General features: G+C 41.8%; 1 protein-coding gene across 6 annotated transcripts in view; it reads left to right on the plus strand.

Annotated features, from left to right (window-relative positions):
- The window catches only part of ZMIZ1 (zinc finger MIZ-type containing 1), a 362,798-nt gene that overhangs the window by 221,629 nt on the left and 118,711 nt on the right, over positions 1 to 22,458 (plus strand). For all 6 annotated transcript variants that reach the window (XM_054070990.1, XM_054070994.1, XM_054070991.1 and 3 more), the window contains exon 6: positions 5,453 to 5,558. In XM_054070990.1, the coding sequence (XP_053926965.1) occupies positions 5,453 to 5,558 (106 nt within the window). The remainder of the gene's footprint in view (positions 1 to 5,452; positions 5,559 to 22,458) is intronic.

The following is a 22,458-nucleotide window of genomic DNA, read 5'->3' on the forward strand; positions in this document are numbered from 1 at the left end:
AATGTGCTACTTTCCAATGGAATTTTGTACCATGTATGCTTAGGTCAACTAAGATACACGCTTACAGCATTGCAGTATGAAGACATGGTGGAACACAGGGTGCTTCCTGCATGGTATCTGAATTTTTGCTGATAGGCTCAGCTTGAGCTAGCAGTTAGAGAAAGCCTGAATGTGTTTGCAGGGGCTGTTGTATGTGTAGATATGTTCACATATATATATATATATATATAGTCATTTAGCCATGACATTGAATGGATAATGGAAACTGTGTTGACTCAATCCCATCTGTTACCTGAGTGAGACTAAAATTAGAGGAGGTTTCAGACTTGCAGAGTTCCTGGGACAGGGTTCAGACAGAGCTGCATGGTCAGCAGCAGGTGTCTGGAATCGCGGAGATTCAGCTTGGGACAGAACTAAGCGAATGTGGTGTCTGCTCTCTTTCTCCAAGCTAGGATGTTGTATGGATATTTTCTGGTTAGAGTGAGTCCCGAGGAGGGTCATGAAGGTGATCTGAGGACTGGAGCCCCTCCCATATGAGAGCAGGCCGAGAGAGTTGGTGGTGTTCAGCCTGCTGAAGAGAAGGCTCTGGGGAGACCATATAGCAGCCTACCAGTATTGAAAGGGGCTACAGGAAAGCTGAGGAGGGACTTTTTATCAGGGAGTGCAGGAATAGGATGAGGGGGAATGGTTTTAAGCTGGAAGACAGGAGATTGAGATGAGATTTTGGGAAGAAATGTTTTCCTGTGAGGTTGGTGAGACAGTGGCACACGTTGCCCAGAGAAGTGATGGATGCCACCTCCCTGGAGGTGTTCAAGACCAGGTTGGATGCGGCTTTGAGTAACCTGATCCAGTGGAAGGTGTCCCTGCCCATGGCATTGGGATTGGATCTGGATGATCTTCAAGGTCCCTTCCTACCCAAACCATTCTATGATTCCCCTTATCCTCAATACTCCAGAGGCTGGTAAGGCCCTATTCCAGTGTTTGATAATCTTTAATACCTAGAACATTTTCCCAGTGTTTATCTGTAGTCACTTGTACACTGAACAGATGAATCCTGCTGTGTGTTCCTCATTTTCTGTTTGGGTGTTTGATTTTTCTTTCCCATCTATGGTATTTTATGTTTCTTGGCCTGGGTTTTGGAACACTTTTCCAGTTTATAAAGATTATTTTAAACTCTTCTCCAATTTTCTTAACTGTTTGCAGGCTCTTCTGCCTGTTATCATCTAGAAGTTTTGCAATTTATTCTGCGTCTGTGTCCAAGTCACGACTGAATACATAGAAATGAACTGGATCCAGGACAAGTTCTGATTTGACAGAGGGACAGTTAATTAATTATCTGAGTAGAATTTATAGTAATGTCATCTAGGCTGTGTTCCTCTGTTATGGCAGTATCATATAGGGCAATGTCAATAGGCATCGTAGAGTTAAGATATGGAGTCTCTGTCCCTGGAGGTGTTTAGAAAGCATGTAGACACGGCCATTTGGGACGTGGTTTATTAGGCACGGTAGTGGTGGGCTGATGGTTGAGCTGGATAAGCTTGGTGGTCTTTTCCAACCTAAATGATTGTATGATTCCTTACACTTACCAGGCTTGTTAACTCATCAAAGAAGAAAATTGCACTTTGTCAGCAGATTGGTGATGATGTTCTGTTTACTCTCCTGACATTTGTTTAGTAATTTGTTTGGTTTCTGTCCGGGTACCTGCAATTTCTGAGATTCACCTTTTTACCATCTTAAAACCAGAAACTTGATGTGCCTCCAAGGTCTCTGTCTTGAAAGAATTCCTGAAGACAATCAATAGCAGTGGCTAAGTTTGCCTGGACTGGTTCCTTTGAGGCTCTGTAAGGTAAATTTCAGCAGAGTCTGCTGACTTGAATGTATTAAACTTACCAAATGCTTTCTAGTTAGTTCTTTGCGTTTGCTGGATCATACTCCTATGATGCAATTGTCATCCTGTTTCTGAGAAATTTCAGTGTTAATTTAGAAGGCCAGGGGATCCCTTGTGTACAGGTTCACCAGAGGAACCCTTCCAAGTACTGAGTGCACAATGCCTGACTGCAGTTGTAGGGTCTTCAGAGGATATAAAATCTGTTCTTTAACTTAGAAATCAACTATAACTTAGAAATACAACTAAGTCTTTAGCTGTTGCAATGGAAAGAAAACTTTAAAAGGAGTTAGTGCACAAATTCGTGAGCCAATGAAGAAACTGGAAGTAAAAGCTGAACCACCCTGTACGTGTTGACCAAGGGGGTTGCTGAGGAATGGTGAACGTGAGGGGCTGGGGTCAAGGGTACAGAGGAAGCTTTATTGAGCATTATTCGACCAGTTTGTTTTACAAAGCCTCTTTCCCGGCTTAACAGAGTCCACGGAAGCAGACTTTAGGTGGAAAATTACTCTGGGCAAAATGGAAATTTTATTAGAAGTGTCTGTTTCCTGTTAAGTAGCTGAGGGTTTTGTTGCTCTTCTTCTGAGGGGAGGGAGGAGGTTTGGGCTGTTTGTGCTCTCTCAAATTGAGATAGTTTATATATATATATATATATTTAGCTAAAATGAATTTGCAGTTTGTTTTCCCTCACATTTTTTGTGGGAACCTTGAGCAATAAGTCATAGTTTGGCTGGCTGACTTCTCTAGACTCGCAAGCTGAGATTGTGCCTTCACACGCCCGGTCTTCTGCTTGCAGTGCTTGCCAAGGTAGAGCTTCACCTGCTTCGAGGTCAGCTGTAGGCAGGACAATGCCGAGGCCATGTTGGGGCTGTGTGCCCTGACATCTGAAAGCTCTGCTTTTCTCCATGGTAAGGAACAATGCTTTCTCTGGCAAAGGGATTTAAGAAAAGGAAACAGAGCCACATTAGAGTGTAACAGGTCAGGCCTCAGCCTGTTGTTAGGTTTCAGACTGACCTAGGCTTTGCGATCTACTTAGTGAAGCCACCACAATCGTAGATTGGCTTTCAGGGGCTCAGGGCTTTAGGATTTTGTGAGTTACCTTGTAGAAATCTTTGTGTAATTAGCAAAATGTCCCTTGAGGGTAGGGACTTGGCCACAGTTTGTAGCTTCGTGTTTTAAAATGAACCAAGCATATAAGCAGACAGTGGGTTTCTTAAGTTACCATATACTCACTGATGAGCAGGTATAGCTGCCTTTCTTGGTGTCTGGTTCCAAAATAAATCATAGAATCCTAGAATGGTTTGAGATGGAAGGGGACCTTAAAGCCCATCCAGTTCTATCTCCCCTATCCATGGGCAGGGACGCCTCCCGCTGCGTCAGGTTGCTCAAAGCCTCATCCAATATATGTGGTTTCTCACAATGGAAAATGGGATGCTGTTTTCTCCTTTGTTTTACAGCCCTGAGTAGGGCTGAAATGTGTTCCTCTGCGGTGCTACAGTAGATGATGCCTAAAGGAGTTTAAATTATGTTTACGTATTGATCACACTTTGCCCTCAGGAACCTTTCACAAGATGGGGTTTTAAGAGGAGCTTCCTGTCTGCTTCCTTCCACGACATCTACCTGTCAGTGGCTGAACTATGGCAATATTGGAAGTAGGAGTGGGGAACAGTTAGATTTTTGAATGTGTAAGCATCCTCCGGATCTCGGAGCTGTTCACCAGTCTTCACTTCTATTGCAAACTTAGCATGAAACATGAGACTTCTCCTTGTTCTGTTGTTGTTTTGCTCTTGTTCTTTTTATCTTATTTTTGCAAGTTTGGACCCAGAGCCTTAGCCAGGATATTAACAACAATCAGACTTCTAAGTGTAAAGGATTAAAGGCTGGTCTGCCAAGTTCAAAATGTTCTCTGATTTATCAAAAATAATTCCATTCTTTCTCCAAATTATATTTTCTTTTCTGTCTAAAATTACAATTGTAATTGCGAAGGGAAACAGGAGATAAAACAGTAGATGTGTCCTAGGGTTGGATATTATTGTACAGATTATCCCAAATTCTTATTTCGTTTCCCTAAAGCTTACTCTCTGCTCTATGCTGAGATTGGGAGGGTTAACTAATAATTAGGGAGAGGACACTCCCACCTGATAAATCCATGTGAATCTAATTTCTGAATTAGTAGGAACAACAGAAACAACCAAAATCTACCCAGGAACTTTATCCATGCTGATTCTTTCTTAAGAAAGAGATTTGCTTCTTGATTGTTAATTAGGAGAAGTGGATATTGCAAGGAGTTCAGAATAATAAGGTTCATGTAATAGTGTTGAGTATGTAGGGCAGAATCATAGAATCATTGAGGTTGGGAAAGACCTCTAAGATCTTTGAGTCCAACTGTCAGCCCAACACCACCATTCTATTAAACCATGTCTCAAAGTGCCATGTCTACATGCTTTTTGAATAGTGCATTTCTTTACTATTTATAGGTTATCACGTATGTTGGTTCTTCACTATGTTCTGTACAGTTGCTTTTTGAGGGATCCATTGTTAGACACAGATAATTGCAGTGTCATTCATTTAGAAAGAAGCGTTCACATGGAAAAAAGGGTAGGAAAAGGATATTTTCTTGTATTGTAAGCTATGTGGGATAGGGACTTTCTTTTGCATCACACAAGGATGTGGTGTTCTGTTTCTTGTGGAGTTCCTTGACAATAGTTTTGATGAAAAGCACTAATGGCAATGCAAGGCATAATCTGTTTTATCGATGCCTCTGAATCTGAAGTCATCCTGTGCCACTAGAAGGCAACAGAAAAGCTCTGCTGTGTGTAACTTCTGCATAGGCTGCCAGAATGACCACAGTATTGTGTTTATACTATGCAGATTTTCAAGAGGATACATTCTTGGCTGATAGCTGAGTTGCTGGCTTGGAGAAACAGTTGACTTCAGCCTTTGATTTGCCTGCTCCTTCTAGATCAGTTCCCATGTCCAGGACAACTCAATAAAACCAAACAAAACAGCCCTCACACTTCTTTCCCTATTTAATGTGTTTGGCAAATACTTCTTGCACAGGCCTCTTTATTCTAAAACAGTCAGTGTGGTTCCTGGTGTGGTATTGTTGGGATGCAATAGTTGTGACGCTGATCACAGCACAGGAGAACGCATGGAGGAAGGTGTTATAACCTAGAGGACCTGAGTGCAGCTCTGAGAGCCACCTGAAATGACTTGTGACATAGGTAGAGACTTCAGTCTCAAGTAGAATAAAACATATTCTGTACAATCTTTGCTCATGTTTCTTTTGCGTTATTTCTTCTGGAAAAGCTTCATCTCTCCAGCTTTCATGGGACTACCAGCCCCTGTTGTCGTGAGTGGTCAAACCACCAGGTCACCGGATGACTCCAGGGTTCAGTTTGCTGTGCTTGCACTGCAATCTGCTGTAGAGTAATGTCTCATGCTGTGTTTGTGCTGTGGCTGTTAGAACAGATTCAGTTGCTAAAGAGTAGCACTGAAAAGCAGGTTGATGTAACTTAACAAAGAGCTCAAGTAACCCCTAACAAAGCTGCTTCTCTCTTTTTACAGGTGGTCAGTCGAGTGGCAGCTCAGCAAGGATTTGACTTGGATCTTGGATACCGGCTACTGGCAGTATGTGCAGCAAACCGAGACAAATTCACTCCAAAATCAGCTGGTAGGCAAAGTGGGGTTTTTTGGGGTGGGGCTTGACTGATTTTTTGGATCATCATATTCTGAATAAATGCTAGCTAGATTGTCTTGTGTTCTTTCAAAAACACAACCAAACATGCATTTGGTGGGAACAGTGGTGCTGCTTTTAGCATTTCGTTGAAACAAATGCTATTCTGAGGATATGCGACTTTGGAAACTTGTATTTTCCCCAAATAGTGCTGTTTGTTACCTTGTTTAATCACATGGATGAAATTTTACTTCCAGAAGCACTGATGTTCAGTAATTTCATGGTAGTAATGAACACACTCAGGCCCTTCTGTCTTGGTAAACCATTGGTTTTCTGTCACATGTCAACCTCTGCATCTTTCACATTTGTTCTCCACACCCTGATATATCTGTTGCCAAACTTTTATTCCTTGGATGCATGTGACTGTGCAAGTACCATGGTTTCTTGTACGTCTAGTCGTTAGCTTTAGAATTTAGACCTAAGTAGTGGTGGCAGTGTTATTGTATCAAAGAGCTGTTTTTCCAGTTTTTCACAGCAATAATCTGATCTCTGATCAAGTAGCAATATTTGATCATGATGTACTTCCATTGCTTCTGTTTAGTGCAAGTAGAAAAAGCACTTTAGGGTCTTTCTGCTTTTCACATGTTTGATTTAACTGGTCCATTTAATTGTGGTTCTCCTTTTCTTGGCTGATGAATGTCAACATAATGTGCGCTGGCTTGGAAAACAGACAGATAACTGTTCCATTCCAGACTGAGCTTGGATAACTCTTCTGCTTAGCATTAACTGGTCAGAGATCCCTGTTTTAGAACATCAGGAAAGGTTACCTTCTTCCAAAACAGTAACTTGTAGTCAACTGATTGGGTTGCTAGCATTTTTCATGTTCCTTTCCCATTTTTCTCAGCCCCAAATTTCTTTATTCATGGCTCCCTTTTTCCCCCAGTTGCCCTAAGCTCTAAGGTGGTTTTCACATCAAGGCACATTCACTGCACTTACTGATTTGTCTTATGTATGGGAAGGGGTCATTAATTTTACTAGATGTTGAATAAACTGTCTGATTTTCATCTGGGAAAACTGTATGGAAGATAAAACAGTTAGTTGACCAGGCACAATCTCTTTTTTTTATCTGAGTTTCTAGTAAGATTCTTCAGTCATTACCTGTGATATTTTTTCTTCTGGATTTTATTTTTTTTTTAAACAAAAGCTTGTCAAATGAGGATTTCCAGCTATAAGTGCATTCAATGAGACATTAAAATGTTACTTCCTGTGAAAATACACCTATTAAAAGTAGTCATACCACCCCCACTCTTGCCAATTCTTCCTGAGGTGTACCTGTCAGTGCGTTAGTGAAGGTGAGGTGGTCAGTCTTTGGATCTTTCCATGTTGTAGTCCTTTTCCTCTTGGGACTTGGATGAAAAGATAGTGTTGAAAATCACTGGTCAGTTGTCATGTCCTGGGAAAGCCCAGTATAAGTGTTTGATTTCTACCAGTAATTTCTTTTTTGGGAATATATGCTTTTTTTCCCGTCTCTTTCCCCTGGCAATCTGTAGAGATTCCAGTCTTTCCGTTGTTAATTGATGCAATACTGGGAAAGCTGATAATGAAATCATTTGCTCTTCTCTCAGTGTGTTCTAAAAATTTTCTCAGTCCTTAGCTGTGCTTCCTATTCCCCAGTTGTGTATACAACTAATTTATCTCCAATGATCTTAAACATTTGGTTTCACAGCTACTTTAGGTCTACCATGTATACGGTTGTTTCACCAGTTATTCCTGGGCTTTCATCATGCCCATCCTTGATGTGGTTTTTAATGCTCTTATTCTCTGTATTAAATACTCCTGGTTTGGGCTATACCATAACATATTTTGTGAGATGTCACACATAGTCCCTTCTCTAAGGATGTCACATTCCCATGTGTACCTCATGGAATGGGCAGCTTTAAAGACTGACAGGCTGAGATTTCAAACGTGTGGTTGTTTCAGACCATTCTGGCTTTAAAGAGGGTTAATTTCCACATCCAAATGTATTAACATTTTCTACTTTGTAAATCAACAGTGGCTTTGCTCCCTCATTCAGTTTTTGAACAAATGTTGAGATTGTTCATTGCTTTTTATGTGAATCACGCAGCATTGAAAGCTGCCTTTCATGACTTGCTTAAGTTGTTGTTCAAGGATGCATGCATGTTGTTTTGAGTAACTCATTCTTTTTTTCTGTTACGTCTATTGAAAGACACCTTCAGCGCTTCTTCCAGTCACTTTCCTGCAGCAGTCCTCTGGTGTAGATATCAAATGGCATTATTTTTAATGAATAAGCATTTGGTTTTGCCTTCCTCCAGGCTTAAGAGAACTTTATAGTGGTTTCAGTTTGTTCCTCTAAGTATGAATTTAATGTTGCCGAAGGGATAGCTCTGGTAACATTTTTAGTCTATTAGTATGTAGTTTAGTGTCTGATGTTCTGAAATATAAGGAATAAAAAACCCTTTTCTAATTAAAACACATTGAAGTAGGTGAAGACTGGTGAAAAAATATTTGTACCAGATCCTTTCAAGGTCCATCCACTGTTAGTACCTCTGTATGACTTAGGAGAAGGCTTGTTGGCCAGTGCCCTGCCGGCTGGGATGGCGGGAGTGGCCCGGTGGTGGTGGCTGGCCGGCTTTGCAGCCCTGCTGTGCAGAGTGGGTGGTCCACCCCAGCCTGATGTCCCGCAGCAGAGGCGGCTGGGCCAGTGCCGTTGGTAGTCAAAGAATCATAGAATGGCTTGGGTCAGAAGAGACCCTAAAGATCATCCAATTCCAATCTCCGTGGCATGGGCAGGAACACCTCCAACCAGACCAGAGCTGCTCCTGTTCTTCCAGGATTCCCAGCCTGCATTTGCTCTGGGACCTGTACTGGCAGGAGAACTTTGGCTGGTCCAGCTTGTATTCCGTTTGACTGGCTCTGCTTCCTGAGCTGGCTCTGCGGGGTCCCAGGAGATCAAGGGTCCCGTGGTAGTGCCCACGGGTCTCTGTTATCCCTGATAGAAGAGAGCTGGAGCCTGAGGCTTAGAAGGCAGGGCAGTCAGCTGACAAACAGGCTTAGCTCTGTGGGAAACCCACAGCCTGGGCTCATGCCATTCTGTTCCATCCACGTTGGTTTAAACCATTTTAGAGGTAACTCTGCTAAGCTGAAGAGGTTGAGGAGTGATTACAGGAGTGCAGGTGACAGATCAGGGCACTGGGAAGCTGGGGTGGAAGCCGGGGAGGTGGGAGGCTGAAGCCGGGTGGGACAACCAACCTTCCCGAGTGGCACAGCCTATACCAGGGAAGGCAGGAGAAGAGACTGGGAGCTGTCAGCTCCTGTGAGAGCATCTCCTATCCAGAACTGTTTGGTGTCGCCGAGACTGTTTGATGTCCTGGTTTTTTGTCTGTCTTGTTTTACTTGGCCGTTAGTGTAGTTAATAATTAGCTAATACAAATTGTTCTGGAGAATGCCTTGAGGGGAGACCCTTGTGGCATGAGAAGTATTAAAATGTTGTCTTGTATGCTTTTAAATAGTAGCAGTGATTTAATGACTGTGCCTTTTGTCTCTGCTTTCTGGTGTTTGTACCTGAAATAATAGCTGTGCCACCTTTTATTCCTCTAGGCCAGGCTGCTGCCTCAGCAAGAGGTCAGGTGCAGCATTTCCCACCCTGAAGACAAATGACAAAGCCTTTAAAAATCTGTGTGGCTCTTAGTGACAGCTGTTCCTCAGAACTTCCATGGCAAATTTTGTGTTGTGACACCTGTAGGGAATGGCCCTGCCAGGTTGGCTGCCTGCTCGTTTGCTTCCAAGCTACAGAAACCTCTGTCACTTTTTAGTACAGGAGCACATGGGTGTCTGTGTGTTCCCATTTTCCTTCCTTAAGCCTGAACAAGACCTTCTTTCTGAATAGTGCTTGCTTGGACCTTTTCTGAGCGTGATATCTGCTGCTTTTGTCCTTCCCTTAGAAGATGTAAGTGATTTGGTAGCTCTCTGTAAGGTCCGCTGTTCAAGTAGCGCAGGGTTTACTGATCGAGGGCTTATTTAAGAATAAAAAAAGAGAGAGGGAATAATTTTCTGTTCTGAAGTATTTTTTAAAGAATACTTCATCGAGCTACTGAACTTCACTGCTCTTGTAGCTATGTTTGCTTCTGTCAGGAGGCCAAGCTGAGGCCAGACAAGGGGACGACAGGATGAGATCATACAGAGAGCTTTGTCAGAGGACAGTGTTTGCTATATCTGTAAAAAGGGAGAGGGAGGAAGGAGCCTGAGGGCAGAACTGTGCAGAAAAGGTACTTTAGCTATCACTGAGAAGCTACAGCAAACAAATGCTGTGATAGCTTGGATGGGCAGCTGAATGTTAGATGTTTGATAGCAGAGATAGACACCTCTTTTTGATATTGTTTTGTTTTCAGACCCTTAGGCTCTAGCTGTTGTGCCTTCGATTTTACTTTTCAAGAGCACTATTACTTAATAATTTCATATGAAGCATAAACTAAAACTTCATAGTAAATGAGGATTTAACATTGTGTTTTATTTCTTTAGTTTAGTCATTGTAATGTATTTCTAAAATAACGGTGCTCTTCTTAGAGGGTCTGATACCAAATCTGCGAATAAATTGGACCCCCGGTTAACAGAGGTATTTGCAGCAAAAGTACTGTCGCATGGTGGTGTTAAAACATCACAGGACAAGATACTGAGACCTAAGGTATGTCCTGAGAAGGGTATATCACCTAACATGTTCCACTGACGTATTTCAAAGCAGTAGCACAGATTGGGTAAAGTGCATTTTGGCATATTATCAAATGAAACTTACAGAAATTGGACAAAAGAAAAGATGAAATGAGGCTGTGATGTGAGTGAGGAAAAGGTAAAAAGTGAGGGTAACCTCTAGATTATGGGGGACCATAAGACTAGATTAACACTTTGCCTCTTTCCAATAGTAATGCTGATTTTGTCTGTGTAGGCAAGACAAAGGAAGTAGCTAAAAGGATTACAAGTATAGAATGGAAATTACTACAGCCAAGGCAGATGGCATCTCTCCAGCTTGAGGGGACGGAATGATCGAGATGCCTGCCTTTGGAGAGAAATAGCGTGTGAATTGTCAGTCTCATGCCTCACACCAAAGATTTTCAGCAAATCACTCAAGTTGAATGGTCTCATATGACTGGAGGAATACAAATGTTGTACCTGTACTTAGCTAAGTGGCTGAGAAGAGTGAAAGCCGATGCTCTGTTGATAGCAGAAGAAAAGAGCTAGGCTTAGGTTGTTCCTGAAACGAAATCTAAGCAGAGTTATGAAATGTATGTAAATACTGACAAATAAACGACTTAAGCCAAGAGCTATGAAGTTGCCTCACGGTTTAGGCACAAAAACATATAAGTGTGAATTGAATAAATTGCTGAAATAAGGGGCAAATTCTGAACTATTTGGGGCTGTTGGATTTGGAGTAGATTTTCAGTTAGAATGACAGCAGAGAAGGAGGGAGCATAGGAAAGACAAATGGAAAATCAAACTGCCTTTTTAAAGATAAAACTCAATAAATATATGAACCTGACTGTATAATGTAATTCTTGATGTCGCTGGAAGCTGGTTAAGAACCTTTTATCTGTGTATTCCTGAATTCTTGGTACATTTCCATGCAGCTGTCTGATGCAGTGGTACTCAGTGTCCTAAAACTGTCCACTTGACACTCTTCATTTCCATAACGGCATGATTTTCTTTTAGCTGTTACCTTCTGTAACAGCTTTTGATGTGGAAGGCTGTCTGCCTTTCAGGGGATCTCTAGGTTCCCTTACGAGCCCTTAGCACCGATTGTCACTGTGTGCCCTTGGCCGTTTTGTGCTCTGTTTTGCAGGTTCTTATCTTTGAAGAAGGATAATAATACACCTTCCATCTCATTCTGATTGTCTGGTTTAATTAGATTCAATATCATGCAGGGCAGAAACTACTCCTTCCCCTGCAGCTGTGTATCCAGTGCAGTGGAGCCGTGGCTTCAGCTGGGATGCTTATGCTTTGTTATCCTACAGATGAAATAATTCTGTTGTGGAACAAGGTACACCTTTGTTGAAACTAAGGCTCTCTTTCCTAAAGATTTGCTCTATGGTTGCTGCAAAGAAATGAGTAATTCATTCAAATTGTGGGATTAGTTTCTACTAATGGAGGTCAGCAGCTTCCCTCAACCAAAAAGGGAAGCACAATCAGTGCTGTTCCTTCGTGGCAGGCAGTTTTCATGTATGTCTGTAGTCTGACAGCAATGTTTCCACTGACTGCAGAAGAGGGGATGACAGGGAAGGCACAGTGGACTTTAACTGTTTGTCTTGCCTATGAGTTTACTCAGAACAGAACTCTACAAGATCTGCAGTTCAGAAAGTTATATCCTGTGTTTTAAGCCTCTGGCAGGTTGGCTTGGTGTGCAGCAGAGTTGTCGGGAATCAGCTCTCAAACGTCTCAAGATGAAGCATCTGGAAAGCATGCAGAATGAGAAATGGACCCTACTTGTAAAAGCAGTTCCCGTTCCCTTCTTCTGAGCTGTCTGCTGTGGATGCATTGGTCAGCCTTCTACTCTTAGAAGAAACATGATCATACTTGTCAGTCTTCGATTATCCTTGCATTGGCAATTCCTTTTTGTCTTTACTGTGAGTTTTAGGGCCTCATGACATACCTGTCTAGATAGGCATTTCTTTGCTGGAACAGGAATTTACTCATTTTAGGCTTTTGCTGCTCTGTTGTGCACTTGAACACCTCTGTTTCTAAAGAAGGTTGCGTGGCCAAGCTGCTTTATTGTGTCAAGCCAAAATATCAGGTGGTTTATCTGGGCTGTTGTTTGACATTTGACAGGCCCTCGTTACCATGGTACCAACTCTGACTTTGAGGGATGTAGCAGTAAGACTCTGTTGCCAGGTTGAAATATTTTTTTGCTAATGCCTTTAGTGTAGCACTTAGGAAAACTGCAGAGACTCCACTATAGCAACAAGAGAGCTCTGCTGTTCTCTTATTCTGTGCTTGTAGATTTTTCTGACACTGGTGCTTACCTGGATGCTCACTTTGCTGTCAGTTTGAAGTGTATAATGAATTAGTTCATCATGTGGTTCCTGGGCAGTATCTTTTCCTAGGGTACACAACAAACTTTCACTTGGACTTGAACTGGCATTCTCCGGAGAAAATTGCTGTTGAATTCTGTCACTGTTTTCTGTCTCCTGTTTCAGGAACCCTCCATATGTGCTGAGAGCAACTGAAAATTTGGTGATAGAGACAGACTAGAGCTTGGTCTCAGTGTGGATTTTGATGTTTTATATTCTGGTTTTGTTTTGAGTAGTATACCTGTCCCTTTGAGCATGAGGTAAGTCTCAAACAGAAAATAAGAAAGGAGTCAGCTGTGAAAACATACATGTATTCATGGGAGAGAAGGTAGGGAACTCTTCAGAATGGCATTTGCCTTTTACAATTTACCTTTTCTCAGCTTATGCCATACAACTCTGAATGTTTTTCCTTTTGAGCTGTGGTGCATCCAGTTATACCTCCCTGCCAGTGCTCTTTTATCAGCCTCTGTGTGTCTTGGAGGCTTTCAGAGAAGCTCCTGAGGAGTCCAGCTGTGAGAACGGTAACAGAACAACTTCCACAGGAACCGGTAGCTTTTTTACTGCTTGGAGGGCCTAAATGACTGAAGGTGTGAACTGTGCAAACAGATCAGATCATCAGGCTCCAGGACAGCAAGTTCTCTTCCTAAAAAAAATTGAGATTGCAGTGGTTGAAATCTGAGTTCTGTTCCTAATTCCTGCGGGTTTCTCTGCACTGTGTAATTGACTTGTGAGGAAAGGTTCTTGCTCCAAATACTCTAGAGATGACACTTTGTGAAATACGCTGGCTAGCAGACAGACGTTATGTGTACTATTTATCTTTAAAAAGGAAGTTTCCTTATTGGAAAGTCTCGATGAATAAATGTTTTAGTGTTTTGTTTTCTTTAATGCTCAGGTTCAAATACACCTGTTTAAAGTGTGCTGATTGCAAGGTATTTACATAATTGTTCGGTCATAAAATACATTCACTTAAACATCAGTTAAAGAATAATCAAAGTATCATAAGGATTCATCATCATAGGTTGTTCTAATTTGTGTTCGCCTTTGTCACCTCTTCATGAGAGGGAATTAAAAGAGAAAGAGCACAGAATAACAGAAAATGAATTTGAAGAGGGCTGTTAAGTAATACATTCTCAAAAAAAATGCAGTATTGTTCTATAGAATGTGTGATGTCTTTCGGAGAAGTTCAACAGAGCTTAGGATGTTCGTATTTGAGAAGGCTTCTGTTTCCATTTTGCGGATTCTTTTTGTCTCAACTTATGTTGGTTTCAATAACACATGTAAAGAAAAGCATCAAATTGACTTTCCTCTGCAGATTTTCCAGATGCCAAGGTAAATAATCCCTTTTTTATTTTTTGATAATGTGATTAAAACTGCAAGGATTTGTGTCTTATTTTGAACTTTTGTTAATATCCTAATAAATTCATACTTTCCTTACTTATTCCTGACACATCTGTATATGTTAAGTCTTGCTTTGCAGCAGTTATAGATAACACCTGACTTGAGGAATAGATGGAAGAAATAAGATTTCACTAAAAAAAAAAAAAAAACATAAAAAAGAAGTGTAGTTTAGTAACTTAGCAATAAAAAAACCCAAAAGGTGATGGTCTGAAACTAGGAAGTCAAGTTGTCTTGAGTCATATTTCTGTGACTTAAACTAGGCTTTTCTGAAAGCCTGGATTTAAAGTCCACGTCAGTCTGTGATGCTGAATGTGTTTCTGCTCCTGTAAGAGAATAGAATCATAGAATGGTTTGTGTTGGAAGGGACCTTAAAGCCCATCCAGTTCCAACCCCTGCCATGGACAGACGCCTCCCACTGGATCAGGTTGATGTTTCCATAGCCGCAGTTGTCTGGGCTGGAGCTTACAGGTAGGATTTCTTAATGTGCTGGATGGAAAAAATTATCAGACCTAACTTTGTTTTTTGTCATTATTTATTATTTCTGTGCACTGCTACAAAGAGCCAGTGGGGTTTCATGTTTTGTATGAACTGAGTATCTGCACAACCTGGAGTTTCTTTCTCAGTGAAACTTCAAGTAGTAGCATTTCATACAGAAACTTAGCTTCTTTATCAAACTAACGGTTTAGTGCAACCACCTTTGATATGTTCCTTGTTTCTTTGAGGAATACCTGCATTTAAGGTGTGCTAGGGTTACTAATTTTAATGGACGGAACGAGTTACAGGTTTTTAAGTCCTGCCTGCCTGTGTTGTCGTTTCTCAACACTCTGTTCAGAGCTCTGTAGATTCCAACCTGCAGCCACAGACACCAATCCCTGGTTTCAGATTCACCGACTGGTTTAAAACGCGCATCTTCTAAAGTGAGCTCTCACAAGAAACGTACATTTAGATGTTTTAAAAGACAAATATTCCTGACTTGGCTTTCAACACAATAGTAGAAGGCTGAACAGAGGCTGTTCCTGAGGAGATAAATTCAACACTGAACATCTGCGTACAAAGCAGGGTGTTTGTTGCTTGAGCGATAGTCTCCCTAATGATTGCCTGGTCAGACCCGAGTGACATTAATCTTGCTCACTCTGGAAGATCCTGCCTTTCCATCACAGGAAATACAAAAGAAATTATTTAGTGTATTTACTACAGAAGCAATTTCAATTAAGGCAAAGAACAAGAGAGACCTCTAGGATCTAAGTGTGAAAAATGACACGCTGCTGGTCTAAAATGAGATTGTGAGATGTATATAATTGGGAATTTATAACAGTTGCTATCTCCCACTGGGAATGTTGGAGTGGTACTAGTGGTCCCTGAAAAGCCAGATACCATTGTAAGCAGCAAGGGGGTTTTGCTTTAGAGGTCTTCTAGTATTACAGCCAAATGTGTGTTTGCAATCATTAGCAGGAACTGTGACTTGACCAAAGGACAATAAAGGAGTTGTGTCACTTTTGTGCTGTCTTGAGAGCAAAAGCAAAAAGCAAAGACTTCAGGTAGATTTTTGTTAGAACCCAAATTGTGTAAACCTCTCTTCTCTTCTGTTATGACATCTGGTGTACTCTTCAGGACAGTAGATTGTTTTTAAATTCAGATATAAATTTTACTCAATTTAGCTGAATAGGCATCTGATACTTGGGATGAGCATCACTGTGAGTTGGAGAAGGGCTAGACTGACATTGTGGTCCAGCCACTGTCAGAATGGAAGGAAGAGAAAATATTCTTCAAAAATAGGTTCTTTTTTCTCCTCTCAGTGTGTGGAGAAATTAATATGTAAAGTCTTCAGTTGGAGCAAATTCTCTGTTCCTTTGATTCTGTGCAGCCAAATACCGCTCCCAGCCTGCAGTGACAGAGGAAGAAGGTAGAAGGTCCTCAGCCAGGGCAGCAGCGGTATGATACAATATCTGCCACTCTGGGAGCTCCTGCTCCTGCCCTGCTCTCAGTTACACCAAAAAACTGCGTGATGCTGTGTGCTTGGCGGGGGATCTGGGGCCTGGTCCACCTTTTAGAAAGTCTTGATAGAGGGCTAGAAAGAAATGTTGTGTTGCCTCTTTGTTTTCTGTAAGCAGGATCAGCCTTGAAGGGACAGAAAGCTGTGGTTTAAAACAAAAGCAGCATCTGAGAGTGAAGTCCTTAATCCTGAAACACAGCTCGTGGATCCTCAAATCACTGCTGGAGGCTCAATGGGATCCTTTGGTTATTGATTATAAGATGGCTCTGACACAGAAAATTCAAACTTAGTTCAAACTGGGTGAATTTGTTGCTGTTATGAGAACCCAAACCGTATCTCAGGGCAGAGAAGTCAGCTCAGCAGAGTTCCACCGCCAGTCTTTCTGCAGGGTCCCTGCTAGGAGGTCTCTTCAAGCAGACCTCAGTCCTTATAAAGGACAGCAGGGTGGTTTTCAGCATCCCTTTAGAACAACCTCTTATGCAGACTCACTTCGGCATTTTTCTTTTTTGTCTTTGACTGAAAAGTGTGGAGTAGCAACATTGAAGGTGATGTTAGAAAAACAGAAGGGAAATCCTGCCTGCCATGTCTGACTTGGCACAGTTCTCTTGGTTCAGTCAGCAGTACAGACTGCCAGACTGCCGCAGCTGAAAGTGTGTTCTGTGTTCCTCCTATTTTCTTGATCTTCATGCATCAGTGACAAATGCATGCTCTCACTCAGAATAGGAGAGACAGCTTCTGCAGCTCTAGGGAGGCCGATGTTTTCAAATCGAGGGAGGATGGGAAATATATTGGCCCCACATTTCATCAAACCTTCAGCTTGTCAATCAGATTGTCTTAAATGCTATGGAAAGATGATGATGAAGTCTGAGGACAGTCTTCAAAAAGCTAACTCTGATGCATGACTGACAGTCTGTGTGATACAAATCGTTCTGGAGGGAAATTTTGTAGAGATGAAAATAAACTGAAGATCTGGAAGGAATATGAGCATAGGGTCTGGAGCACAAGTCTTACGAGGAGGAGCTCAAGGAGCTGGGGCTGTTTAGTCTGGAGAAGAGGAGGCTGAGGGGGAGACATCGTAGCTCTCTACAGCTCTCTGAAAGAAAGCTGTAGAGAAGTGAGTGCTGGTCTCTTATCTCAAGCAACAAGTGATACGATGAGAGGAAATGGCCTCAAGTTGCACCAGGGTACGTTTCAGTTAGATATTAGGAAACGTTTCACTGAAAGGGTTGTCAGGCACTGGGACAGGCTACCCAGGGAGGTGGTTGAATCACCATCCCTGGAGATATTTAAAAGATGTGTATATGTGGTGCTTGAGGACATGGTTTAGTGGTAGAGTTGGCACTGCTAGGTTAATGGTTGGACTCAATGTTCTTAAAGGCCTTTTGCAGCCTTAACAATTCTGTGATTGTGTATTTGGACTGTGACTTGAAAACATACTGGAAACTTTTATAGTCAGGTATTATATGTTGCCCCAGGAAAAGAAGCTGTTTATTCGGCAGGTGCCATTTAGTCTAAAAAGGTGGGGGAAAAAGTCTGAAGGATCATTGTTCTATTGTTGTATTTGTTTGCGTAGGTGATGGTTTTATCTGCCTTTCATCTCTCTGTCCAAAAGTCTTTACTTGTCAGGTCAATAAAGCAATAAAAGTCACAGAGAGATTGATAATATAAAACCATACTTGAAGAAGCTCATGCATGCAGGAATCGCTGTCTTCTATAGCAATGTTGGGATTACTTTTTAAGGTTCCATGTCTAGAAGTAATTTGTTAATGATGCCTTTTCTGGACTCTAAATCTCCCCTTCTCTGGAGAGAAAGCCTTGATAGGGTGGTGAGACACTGTCATGGGTTGGGCAGGGAAATTGTGGCTGCCCCATCCCTGGAGGTGTTCAAGGCCAGGCTGGATGCGGTCTCAAGCAACCTGATCCAGTGGGAGGTGTCCCTGCCCATGGCAGGGTAGCTCAGAACTGGATGATATTTAAGATCCCTTTCAACCCAAACAATTCTATGATTGATGAGAAATTGTGGGTTCAGTGTGCCCAGCCTGAACATTGTGTGCCCTCTACGTTAAACAGCATCCATTCTTAAAGTTTTTAAAGCAGTGGCAGAGTAGAGAGGTCAAAGTAGAAATAGATCTGCCCTTTTTAGTGATGCAGCAAAAAGACAGGGAGCAAGGAAGGGAGAGGTCACAATGTGGGTGCAGGGGAAAAGGACGGAATATACCAGCTCTGCCTGCAAAACTGGCAAATTCTGGATAAATTTATTAGTGTGGGAGAACCTGAATCTTAAGCTAAAAATAGACATTTTAGGATGAAAAATCTGGATGTGTCCAGGGAAACCCAATCATATGGTAATGCAAAATCCAAAGTAATGAAGTTTTATGAGATTTGAAGGTAATAATGTGGTTTTCATTGTGGCACGCACAAGTTGATAAGCAAATAATACTCCACAACTAAAATTATGAGCTAAATGTTGTCCTTCAACACCCATATGTCAACCTATTTTAACAAACGAAACTGCCATAGAAGAATTTAAGCTGAAAGAGGAGAGTTTTAGTACTTCAGTACTGAAAGAAGTCCTACAGGAAAGCTGGGGAGGGACTCTTTGTCAGGGAATGCTGGGATAGGACAAGAGGTGGTGGTTTAAAGCTGAAGGAAGGGAGATAAAGATGAAATCTTAGGAAGAAATGTTTTCCTGCGAGGGCAATGAGGCCCTGGCACAGGTTACCTAAAGAAGTCTTGGCTGACCAGTCCCTGGAGGAGGTGTTCAAAGCCAAGTTGGATGGGGCTTTGGGCAGCCTGATCCAGTGGGAAGCGTCCCTGCCCATGGCAGGGGATTTGGAACTGGATTGGCTTTAAGGTCCTTTCCAACCCAAACCAATCTGTGATTCTAATTTTAATAGCGTATTGCTTTAATAGTCAAACTAGTACATTCTTAGTCTGTTCTTGTGTCTCCAAAGCACTCATGAAGTATTGTAGGTGGGTAGTTGATTTCTTGGTATCATCAGCTTTCTCTTCAGTGTAATCTGGACTGCGCCTTTCTAAACGTTTTTGCCGATGCTCTTTTGAAAGCAAAACGCTAGGTATATGTCAGCTGATTTTGAGTAGGTGAAGACTAGCCAGGCATCTCACTGCTTGCACAGCTCTAAGTGGGGTTTCTGGAAAATCACAAAATGAATGGGATTTTTGGTGGATGTGTCTCAAAGATGTGTTGGTATTGTGCAGGTGTGTGTTTACCAGTACAATTAATACAAACTGCATCACAAGTCCTTTGCTGTTCTGGTTGCTTGGCACGGCTCAGGCACCTGACAGTTGTTCCCATAGCAGTGTACCCCAGTGCAGCGCAGTCGTCCCACACTGTATTGCAGCATCTTGGGATGGAGGATCATAGAGCTTTGCAGGTGAGGATTGTGGTAGATGACAGAGAGTCTTTGAGAAAAAGTATTCTTTGGGGTTGCTTGTTTATTTTAACTCTTTCAGTAGTGTTTAACATAGTGAATTCGCTTCTTGGTTTCCTTCTATTTTCCTCCTCCCCCTCCACTGCCGTTTCCTTCCAAACCCACCTTTAATTATAGCATGCCTGCAGTTAACACTGGCTGTCATGTATTCCAGGTTTTAGAAGGGCACAAATAAAGAAGAATAAGCTAAAGTATCTGAGTTAGAAGTCTTGTTCAGATGCTATCTGTGTGCGAATTCAATTGCATGGGCATGTTAAAAGGCATCAGTTTTTCCTCCAGAGGTGTTTAGCAGAGCAGCCTAGTGAGAGCTGGGGCTCTGATCTTTCTGTTTTGCTCCTGTGTGTGCTGGGGAGGCACAGAGCTGTCTTCTGACCGCTGGGACTCAAGCTGTTATTTCTCTTGTATGGATGAGAGGTGTTTGTGTTCTCTGCATTCTTTGTGCCATTTCCTTTAAAAAAAAAAAGAAATTGTTTAATGCTTTATTATTTTGTGATTGGTTTTACCTGACTTTAAAATATCCCAACTATTGGGACCTAAAAGCCATCATTCAAATGAATGCATAAGAATTTACAGAAGGCTTCTTCACACTGCAAGAACAGTGGAAAAGGATTCCTGTATACAATTAATTCTCTATGAAGTAGCTGATTACTAGGAAATTTTCACTTACAGTAAGTGGAGCACAACTTTTTTCTCTTTAATTACATAAATGGAAAAGATTTTCTGTCTTTAAAAAAAAATCTGACTTAGGAAAAGAAAGACTGGACCACCCGATTTACTTTCCAAGTGAAATAACTCTCCTCTCTCAGTGTTTTCTTGCATGAAATTGTCATTATTCAGGAGGGCACTTAGGCCCACGCTTGATTTTTGAGGCCTGTTTAGCCTTTTTTTTTGCATGTTGTGAGTGAATATGAGTTAAGTGCATTCCTGAAGAACCTTAGCACTAATCCTTCAGTCACTGTGAAGAATAAATGAGGGACAAAGACAAAGGGCCAAATTAAAATCAACGAGATTCTATTCAGATGGGCTCTGCTTCAGCAAGCACATATCTAATTATAAGCACAAAAGTAGGCTCACTGACGTCAAAGTTAATTAAACTGCTTAAATTTAGGCACATGCTTAAATTCTTTGCTGAATCAGTATTTTTGAGCAACAAATAATAGGACAACATTGCTGATCCAAAGGAAGGAGTTTAAACTCCCCCGTTCTCCCATCAGCTCTACTGAGGTCTGCATGCTGGTGTTTTATTGGAGTCGCAACAGTGAACATGTGGAAGTTTCTTAGAGTGTTTGCTAACTACACCTCCAATGTGGCAGTCCGATCTGTGGTGCTTCTAAGGCACTTTTCCTCCATGCAGTATGGCAGCGTGGTCCCCAACACAGCAGTCTTTTCAGCTTCATTTTTCCTGATATGACTCTTGTGAAATGAATCAGTTTGTCTAGTTTCTGAAAGCCAATCAAATTATGAACTCATTTTCATAACAAAACTAGAAAATAAGAAAGCCTATAGACAGAAGTATTACATAAAGAATGGTTGTCATACATAAGAAGCTTTGATTCCTTTGGTTTCATGTGGGTGCTGGTGTCTTGTCCCAAGCAACAAATGATAGGATGAGAGGAAATAGCCTCAAGCTGCATCAGGGGAGGTTTAGTTTGGATATTAGGAAAAATTTCTTTACTGAAAGAGCGATGAAGCATTGGACCAGGCTGCCCGAGGCAGTCGTGGAGTCTCCATCTCTGGAGGTGTTCAAAAAGTGTGTAGATATGGCACTTCAGGACATGGTTATTAGGCACCGGGGATGTTGGGCTCATGGTTGGACTTGATGATCTTAAAGACCTTTTCCAAACTTAATGATTCAATGTGTTATTTTAAGTTATGATGTCATAAATAAATAACCCATTATTTGTTGGCCTTGAAACATTAAAAGCCTAATAAGAATTTCCCCTGTAGTAATAAGAAGGACAACATGATGCTTTGTACACAGAAACAAACCATTGGGAATTTCAGCCGCCTTTTGTAAATGAGCTGAGACTGATTGGGAGCTTTTAACTGAGCTCTCAGCCTAAATAACGCAGTGAAGTCGCCCTGATGTACCAGCAAGGGATTAATCAAGGAGGTGCACTGCGAAAGATCAGATTTCTTCCACTTGGTAAAACTCACACCATGGGGACTTAGGGACTGCAAAGGGAGTTAATAAAGTCATCAACAGCAATAAGTTCAAAAAAGAAAAGTAAGAAAGGGAGCTGACTAAGTCTAGGCTGGTATTGTAAAAGGTACTCAACGTTTCGTTCATGTGTACATTGTCTGCTAATCACTATTTCGTGGTAATTGCCTGAGTCTAAAGCTTAAATTTAATCATCTTCCTTCAGATACCAGAAAATTACAGGTATTCATTTTTATTTACATATATATGAAGGACCTGGGGCTGTTTAGTCTGGAGGTGAGGAGGCTGAGGGGAGACCTCATCACTCTCTGCAGCTCTCTGAAAGGAGGCTGGAGCCAGGCAGGGATAAGGCTCTTCTCTCAATTAACAGGTGATAGGATGAGGGGAAATGGCCTCAAGTTGCACCAGGGGAGGTTTAGATTGGATATTAGGAAACATTCCTTTCCTGAAAGAGTGGTGAAGCTTTGCCACAGGCTGCCCAGGGAAGTGGTGGAGTCTCCATCCCTAGAGGTGTTCAAAAAGTGTGTAGATGTGGCACTTTGGGACATGGTTTAGTAGGCACGGTGGTGTTGGGCTCACAGTTGAACTGGATGATATTAGAGGTCTTTTCCAACCTTAACGATTCTGTGGTTCTATGTATTCACATCTTTGTGGTTTAAAAAAAAAACCTGCCTTCTTTCCTGATGACTTTGCCATCAGTTTCACTGGGAGTGACTGAAAGCTGTTGCTGTTGGAGAAGTGCTCTGTTACCTATGCGAGCTGCCTTGACAGAGAACGGGTCACCTCGTAGGCAGTGTTTGTCTGTGTGGTGTAAGTT

Source organism: Cuculus canorus, chromosome 7 (assembly GCF_017976375.1).
Source record: "Cuculus canorus isolate bCucCan1 chromosome 7, bCucCan1.pri, whole genome shotgun sequence".
Lineage (NCBI taxonomy): Eukaryota > Metazoa > Chordata > Aves > Cuculiformes > Cuculidae > Cuculus > Cuculus canorus.